Source organism: Hemitrygon akajei, chromosome 28 (genome assembly GCF_048418815.1).
Source record: "Hemitrygon akajei chromosome 28, sHemAka1.3, whole genome shotgun sequence".
NCBI lineage: Eukaryota > Metazoa > Chordata > Chondrichthyes > Myliobatiformes > Dasyatidae > Hemitrygon > Hemitrygon akajei.
Genome location: NC_133151.1, coordinates 19,239,313 through 19,248,622, shown reverse-complemented (window position 1 = coordinate 19,248,622; position 9,310 = coordinate 19,239,313). Strand labels below are relative to the sequence as shown.

The 9,310-nt window shown below is 52.7% G+C and overlaps 1 protein-coding gene across 1 annotated transcript in view; it reads left to right on the top strand.

The window, feature by feature from the left end:
- mrpl11 (mitochondrial ribosomal protein L11) overlaps window positions 1-9,310 on the top strand; it is a 32,491-nt gene that overhangs the window by 7,776 nt on the left and 15,405 nt on the right. The window contains exons 3-5 of the mRNA XM_073031456.1: window positions 44-139; window positions 684-777; window positions 1,992-2,151. Of these exons, the coding sequence (XP_072887557.1) occupies window positions 44-139; window positions 684-777; window positions 1,992-2,151 (350 nt within the window). The remainder of the gene's footprint in view (window positions 1-43; window positions 140-683; window positions 778-1,991; window positions 2,152-9,310) is intronic.

Below are 9,310 nucleotides of genomic sequence, written 5' to 3'. Positions count from 1 at the left end.
CGAGGTGAGGCAGACCACTGACCCCCACGTTGGTGTCTTTCAGCGAGGCATTCCCATCGGGCAGTTCTGCAAGGAGTTTAACGAAAGGACCAAGGAGCTGAAAGAGGGGATCCCTCTGCCTGTGAGGATCTCCGTCAACGTAAGTAGAAGTGAGACGGGCAGCTTCAACGATCACCTTTTCCCGCCGCATGCCCGTTGATCGCGCCGTCCGAGGGTGCGCTGGGGGGGGGGGGGGGGCAGCCCGCGTGTGTCGCCGCGCTTCCGGACCTCTTGACTCTCTGACCCTAGTCCGTACGTCTTCGGGACGTGGGAGGACGTCGGAGCGCCCGGAGAAAGCTCGCGCGGTCACGGGGGGAGTTACCACCCGAACCTCGGTCGCGATCGTCGGCGCGTGCGTCGCGAGTGCCTGGCGTTTGGCAACTGCGTGTGTGTGTAAAAGCCGGCGGCCGAACCCCACCCCACCCCACCCCACCCTGAACCTCCCGGATTATATCCCAGCCTGCGGAACGTCCCAGTACCCCTCCGGGGAGAGGCAGTGCCCGCGGGGGTCAGCTGGGGTTTAAGGCAGCTGCTTGTAACGTCGGGCGAGGGGGTTGAGATGGGGAAGGCCGGGGGGGGGGGGGGAGTGGGGCATCGGTCACACTGACTCGTCTGGCACCCCCTCACCCTGCCTGTGTTTCCAGCCTGACCGCACCTACAAGCTGAAGATCAACAAGCCCACAGTGTCCTACTTCCTGAAGGCAGTGGCGGGTATCGAGAAGGGGGCTGGGAGGACAGGTGAGTGGAAACTGGGTATCCGGGCAAACCTCCGAGAGGGGCAGAGGCAGCGATGGGGTAACGCTGCCTGAACCCCTGGGTCAGATCCCAGCCAGTAACCCACTCCCTGGGGATCTGTTATTCTATATATAAACCCCCCCCCAAACCCCTGGATTAAAACCCAGTGTGCAACCCATTCCCGGGGATCTGTTATTTTACATATAAACCCTAACCCCTGGATTAGATCCCAGCCTTTAACCCTCCCCCAGGAATCTGTTATTCTATATATAAACCCCCTGAAACCCTGGATTAGATCCCAGTGTGCAACCCATTCCCGGGGATCTGTTATTCTATATATAAACCCCCTGAATCCGTGGATTGGATCCCAGCCTGTAACCCACTACCTGGGATCTGTTATTCTATATATAAATCCACTGAATACTTGGATCAGATCCCAGCCTGTAACCCACTCCTGGGTATCTGTTTTATGTATAAACCCTAATCCCTGGATCAGATCCCAGCCTGTAACCAACTCCCTGGGATCTGTTATTCTCTATATAAACCCCCTGAATACCCGGATCAGATCCCAGCCTGTAACCCTCCCCCAGGAATCTGTTATTCTATATATATAAACCCCCTGAATCCCTGGATTAGATCCCAGCCTGTAACCCACTCCCGGGGATCTGTTATTTTATGTATAAACCCCCTGAATCCCTGGATTAGATCCCAGCCTGTAACCCATTCCCGGGGATCTGTTATTTTATGTATAAACCCCCTGAATCCCTGGATTAAATCCCAGCCTGTAACCCACTCCCTGGGGATCTGTTTTATGTATAAACCCCCTGAATCCCTGGATTAGATCCCAGCCTGTAACCCATTCCCGGGGATCTGTTATTTTATGTATAAACCCCCTGAATCCCTGGATTAGATCCCAGCCTGTAACCCACTCCCTGGGGATCTGTTTTATGTATAAACCCCCTAACCCCTGGATCAGATCCCAGCCTGTAACCCATTCCCGGGGATCTGTTATTTTATGTATAAACCCCCTGAATCCCTGGATTAGATCCCAGCCTGTAACCCACTCCCTGGGGATCTGTTTTATGTATAAACCCCCTAACCCCTGGATCAGATCCCAGCCTGTAACCTTCTCCCAGATGTCCGTTACTGTACGTAAATCCAGGGGTCTGCGCCGTCCCAGGTCGTCTGACGGCTGTGCGCGTGTGTCTCCCCCGCAGGTCACGAGGTGGCGGGCATGGTGACCGTGAAGCACATTTACGAAATCGCCAAGGTGAAGTGTGAGGACGAGAGCTTCCAGCTCCAGGACATGTCGTTGAAGGAAGTGTGCAAAAGTCTGATCGGGACGGCCGGGACCCTCGGCATCAAGGTGGTCCGAGAGTAAGTCGACCGCGCGGCGGGAGCGGGGTCGGCGCGGATTAGAGAGACAGACGCCCCCCCCCCCCCCCGAGGATGACAGCGGGCCAGGCGACATCCGCCGTGAGGCTGTTTCAGGCTATCAGGACTGTGATGTTGGCCTAAGACTGTCGGAGTGGGAACAGGGAACAGGGAGGTTGCGCTCGACCCGCACAGCGCGCGGTTCCGGCCTCTTTACTCGAGGAAAGGTATCTGGGCATTGCAGAGGAGGTTCACCGGGTTAATTTCGGAGATGAGGGGGATGGCCTATGAGGAGACTAAACACACTGGAATTCGGGAGAGTAAGACCGTAAGACCTTGGAGCAGAATTAGGCCATTCAGCCCAGCGAGTGTGCTTCGCCAAGACATCGGGGCTGATTTATTAACCCTCTCAACCCCACTCTCCTGCCTCCTCCCCGTGACCTTTGAAACCCTGACTGATCTAGAACCCATCAACCACTTTAAATATACCCTGTGGCAAAGAATTCCACAAATTCACCACCCTCTGGCTAAAGAAATTCCTCCTCATCTCTATTCTAAATGGGCGTCCTATTCTGAGGCAGCGTCCTCTGGTCCTAGACTCCCCCACTATAGGAAACATCCTCTCCCCATCCACTCTATCTGTGCCCTCTGGTCCCAGGCTCCCCCACTATAGGAAACATCCTCTCCACATCCACTCTATCTGTGTCTGGTCCTAGACTCCCCCACTATAGGAAACATCCTCTCCACATCCACTCTATCTGTGTCCTCTGGTCCTAGACTCTCCCACTATAGGAAACATCCTCTCCACATCCACTCTATCTGTGTCCTCTGGTCCTAGACTCCCCCACTATAGGAAACATCCTCTCCCCATCCACTGTATCTGTGCCCTCTGGTCCTAGACTCCCCCACTATAGGAAACATCCTCTCCACATCCACTCTATCTGTGTCCTCTGGTCCTAGACTCCCCCACTATAGGAAACATCCTCTCCCCATCCACTCTATCTGTGTCCTCTGGTACTAGACTCCCCCACTACAGTAAACATACTCTCCACATCCACTCTATCTGTGTCCTCTAGTCCTAGACTCCCCCACTATAGGAAACATCCTCTCCACATCCACTCTATCTGTGTCCTCTGGTCCTAGACTCCCCCACTATAGGAAACATCCTCTCCCCATCCACTCTATCTGTGCCCTCTGGTCCTAGACTCCCCCACTATAGGAAACATCCTCTCCCCATCCACTCTATCTGTGCCCTCTGGTCCTGGACTCCCCCACTATAGGAAACATCCTCTCCCCATCCACTCTATCTGTGCCCTCTGGTCCCAGGCTCCCCCACTATAGGAAACATCCTCTCCACATCCACTCTATCTGTGTCTGGTCCTAGACTCCCCCACTATAGGAAACATCCTCTCCACATCCACTCTATCTGTGTCCTCTGGTCCTAGACTCTCCCACTATAGGAAACATCCTCTCCACATCCACTCTATCTGTGTCCTCTGGTCCTAGACTCCCCCACTATAGGAAACATCCTCTCCACATCCACTCTATCTGTGTCCTCTGGTCCTAGACTCCCCCACTATAGGAAACATCCTCTCCACATCCACTCTATCTGTGTCCTCTGGTCCTAGACTCCCCCACTAGAGGAAACATCCTCTCCACATCCACTCTATCTGTGTCCTCTGGTCCTAGACTCCACCACTATAGGAAACATCCTCTCCACATCCACTCTATCTGTGTCCTCTGGTCCTAGACTCCCCCACTATAGGAAACATCCTCTCCACGTCCACTCTATCTGTGTCCTCTGGTCCTAGACTCCCCCACTATAGGAAACATCCTCTCCACATCCACTCTATCTGTGTCCTCTGGTCCTAGACTCCCCCACTATAGGAAACATCCTCTCCACATCCACTCTATCTGTGTCCTCTGGTCCTAGACTCCCCCACTATAGGAAACATCCTCTCCACATCCACTCTATCTGTGTCCTCTGGTCCTAGACTCCCCCACTATAGGAAACATCCTCTCCACATCCACTCTATCTGTGTCCTCTGGTCCTAGACTCCACCACTATAGGAAACATCCTCTCCACATCCACTCTATCTGTGTCCTCTGGTCCTAGACTCCACCACTATAGGAAACATCCTCTCCACATCCACTCTATCTGTGTCCTCTGGTCCTAGACTCCCCCCGCTATAGGAAACATCCTCTCCACGTCCACTCTATCTGTGTCCTCTGGTCCTAGACTCCCCCACTATAGGAAACATCCTCTCCACGTCCACTCTATCTGTGTCCTCTGGTCCTAGACTCCCCCACTATAGGAAACATCCTCTCCACATCCACTCTATCTGTGTCCTCTGGTCCTAGACTCCCCCACTATAGGAAACATCCTCTCCACATCCACTCTATCTGTGTCCTCTGGTCCTAGACTCCCCCACTATAGGAAACATCCTCTCCACATCCACTCTATCTGTGTCCTCTGGTCCTAGACTCCACCACTATAGGAAACATCCTCTCCACATCCACTCTATCTGTGTCCTCTGGTCCTAGACTCCCCCCGCTATAGGAAACATCCTCTCCACGTCCACTCTATCTGTGTCCTCTGGTCCTAGACTCCCCCACTATAGGAAACATCCTCTCCACGTCCACTCTATCTGTGTCCTCTGGTCATAGACTCCCCCACTATAGGAAACATCCTCTCCACGTCCACTCTATCTGTGTCCTCTGGTCCTAGACTCCCCCACTATAGGAAACATCCTCTCCACGTCCACTCTATCTGTGTCCTCTGGTCCTAGACTCCCCCACTATAGGAAACATCCTCTCCACATCCACTCTATCTGTGTCCTCTGGTCCTAGACTCCCCCACTATAGGAAACATCCTCTCCACATCCACTCTATCTGTGTCCTCTGGTCCTAGACTCCCCCACTATAGGAAACATCCTCTCCACATCCACTCTATCTGTGTCCTCTGGTTCTAGACTCCTCCACTATAGGAAACATCCTCTCCACGTCCACTCTATCTGTGTCCTCTGGTCCTAGACTCCCCCACTATAGGAAACATCCTCTCCACGTCCACTCTATCTGTGTCCTCTGGTCCTAGACTCCCCCACTATAGGAAACATCCTCTCCACGTCCACTCTATCTGTGTCCTCTGGTCCTAGACTCCCCCACTATAGGAAACATCCTCTCCACACCCACTCTATCTGTGTCCTCTGGTCCTAGACTCCCCCCGCTATAGGAAACATCCTCTCCACGTCCACTCTATCTGTGTCCTCTGGTCCTAGACTCCCCCACTATAGGAAACATCCTCTCCACGTCCACTCTATCTGTGTCCTCTGGTCCTAGACTCCCCCACTATAGGAAACATCCTCTCCACATCCACTCTATCTGTGTCCTCTGGTCCTAGACTTCCCCACTATAGGAAACATCCTCTCCACATCCACTCTATCTGTGTCCTCTGGTCCTAGACTCCCCCACTATAGGAAACATCCTCTCCACATCCACTCTATCTGTGTCCTCTGGTCCTAGACTCCCCCACTATAGGAAACATCCTCTCCACATCCACTCTATCTGTGTCCTCTGGTCCTAGACTCCACCACTATAGGAAACATCCTCTCCACATCCACTCTATCTGTGTCCTCTGGTCCTAGACTCCCCCCGCTATAGGAAACATCCTCTCCACGTCCACTCTATCTGTGTCCTCTGGTCCTAGACTCCCCCACTATAGGAAACATCCTCTCCACGTCCACTCTATCTGTGTCCTCTGGTCCTAGACTCCCCCACTATAGGAAACATCCTCTCCACATCCACTCTATCTGTGTCCTCTGGTCCTAGACTCCCCCACTATAGGAAACATCCTCTCCACATCCACTCTATCTGTGTCCTCTGGTCCTAGACTCCCCCACTATAGGAAACATCCTCTCCACATCCACTCTATCTGTGTCCTCTGGTCCTAGACTCCCCCACTATAGGAAACATCCTCTCCACATCCACTCTATCTGTGTCCTCTGGTCCTAGACTCCACCACTATAGGAAACATTCTCTACACATCCACTCTATCTGTGTCCTCTGGTCCTAGACTCCCCCACTATAGGAAACATCCTCTCCACATCCACTCTATCTGTGTCCTCTGGTCCTAGACTCCCCCACTATAGGAAACATCCTCTCCACATCCACTCTATCTGTGTCCTCTGGTCCTAGACTCCCCCACTATAGGAAACATCCTCTCCACATCCACTCTATCTGTGTCCTCTGGTCCTAGACTCCCCCACTATAGGAAACATCCTCTCCACATCCACTCTATCTGTGTCCTCTGGTCCTAGACTCCACCACTATAGGAAACATCCTCTCCACATCCACTCTATCTGTGTCCTCTGGTCCTAGACTCCCCCCGCTATAGGAAACATCCTCTCCACGTCCACTCTATCTGTGTCCTCTGGTCCTAGACTCCCCCACTATAGGAAACATCCTCTCCACGTCCACTCTATCTGTGTCCTCTGGTCCTAGACTCCCCCACTATAGGAAACATCCTCTCCACATCCACTCTATCTGTGTCCTCTGGTCCTAGACTCCCCCACTATAGGAAACATCCTCTCCACATCCACTCTATCTGTGTCCTCTGGTCCTAGACTCCCCCACTATAGGAAACATCCTCTCCACATCCACTCTATCTGTGTCCTCTGGTCCTAGACTCCCCCACTATAGGAAACATCCTCTCCACATCCACTCTATCTGTGTCCTCTGGTCCTAGACTCCACCACTATAGGAAACATCCTCTCCACATCCACTCTATCTGTGTCCTCTGGTCCTAGACTCCACCACTATAGGAAACATCCTCTCCACATCCACTCTATCTGTGTCCTCTGGTCCTAGACTCCCCCACTATAGGAAACATCCTCTCCACATCCACTCTATCTGTGTCCTCTGGTCCTAGACTCCCCCACTAGAGGAAACATCCTCTCCACGTCCACTCTATCTGTGTCCTCTGGTCCTAGACTCCACCACTATAGGAAACATCCTCTCCACATCCACTCTATCTGTGTCCTCTGGTCCTAGACTCCACCACTATAGGAAACATCCTCTCCACATCCACTCTATCTGTGTCCTCTGGTCCTAGACTCCCCCACTATAGGAAACATCCTCTCCACATCCACTCTATCTGTGTCCTCTGGTCCTAGACTCCCCCACTATAGGAAACATCCTCTCCACATCCACTCTATCTGTGTCCTCTGGTCCTAGACTCCCCCACTATAGGAAACATCCTCTCCACATCCACTCTATCTGTGTCCTCTGGTCCTAGACTCCACCACTATAGGAAAAATCCTCTCCACGTCCACTCTATCTGTGTCCTCTGGTCCCAGACTCCCCCACTATAGGAAACATCCTCTCCACGTCCACTCTATCTGTGTCCTCTGGTCCTAGACTCCCCCCGCTATAGGAAACATCCTCTCCACGTCTACTCTATCTGTGTCCTCTGGTCCTAGACTCCCCCCGCTATAGGAAACATCCTCTCCACGTCCACTCTATCTGTGTCCTCTGGTCCTAGACTCCCCCACTATAGGAAACATCCTCTCCACGTCCACTCTATCTGTGTCCTCTGGTCATAGACTCCCCCACTATAGGAAACATCCTCTCCACGTCCACTCTATCTGTGTCCTCTGGTCCTAGACTCCCCCACTATAGGAAACATCCTCTCCACGTCCACTCTATCTGTGTCCTCTGGTCCTAGACTCCCCCACTATAGGAAACATCCTCTCCACATCCACTCTATCTGTGTCCTCTGGTCCTAGACTCCCCCACTATAGGAAACATCCTCTCCACATCCACTCTATCTGTGTCCTCTGGTCCTAGACTCCCCCACTATAGGAAACATCCTCTCCACATCCACTCTATCTGTGTCCTCTGGTTCTAGACTCCCCCACTATAGGAAACATCCTCTCCACGTCCACTCTATCTGTGTCCTCTGGTCCTAGACTCCCCCACTATAGGAAACATCCTCTCCACGTCCACTCTATCTGTGTCCTCTGGTCCTAGACTCCCCCACTATAGGAAACATCCTCTCCACGTCCACTCTATCTGTGTCCTCTGGTCCTAGACTCCCCCACTATAGGAAACATCCTCTCCACACCCACTCTATCTGTGTCCTCTGGTCCTAGACTCCCCCCGCTATAGGAAACATCCTCTCCACGTCCACTCTATCTGTGTCCTCTGGTCCTAGACTCCCCCACTATAGGAAACATCCTCTCCACGTCCACTCTATCTGTGTCCTCTGGTCCTAGACTCCCCCACTATAGGAAACATCCTCTCCACGTCCACTCTATCTGTGTCCTCTGGTCCTAGACTCCCCCACTATAGGAAACATCCTCTCCACATCCACTCTATCTGTGTCCTCTGGTTCTAGACTCCTCCACTATAGGAAACATCCTCTCCACGTCCACTCTATCTGTGTCCTCTGGTCCTAGACTCCCCCACTATAGGAAACATCCTCTCCACGTCCACTCTATCTGTGTCCTCTGGTCCTAGACTCCCCCACTATAGGAAACATCCTCTCCACGTCCACTCTATCTGTGTCCTCTGGTCCTAGACTCCCCCACTATAGGAAACATCCTCTCCACACCCACTCTATCTGTGTCCTCTGGTCCTAGACTCCCCCCGCTATAGGAAACATCCTCTCCACGTCCACTCTATCTGTGTCCTCTGGTCCTAGACTCCCCCACTATAGGAAACATCCTCTCCACGTCCACTCTATCTGTGTCCTCTGGTCCTAGACTCCCCCACTATAGGAAACATCCTCTCCACATCCACTCTATCTGTGTCCTCTGGTCCTAGACTTCCCCACTATAGGAAACATCCTCTCCACATCCACTCTATCTGTGTCCTCTGGTCCTAGACTCCCCCACTATAGGAAACATCCTCTCCACATCCACTCTATCTGTGTCCTCTGGTCCTAGACTCCCCCACTATAGGAAACATCCTCTCCACATCCACTCTATCTGTGTCCTCTGGTCCTAGACTCCACCACTATAGGAAACATCCTCTCCACATCCACTCTATCTGTGTCCTCTGGTCCTAGACTCCCCCCGCTATAGGAAACATCCTCTCCACGTCCACTCTATCTGTGTCCTCTGGTCCTAGACTCCCCCACTATAGGAAACATCCTCTCCACGTC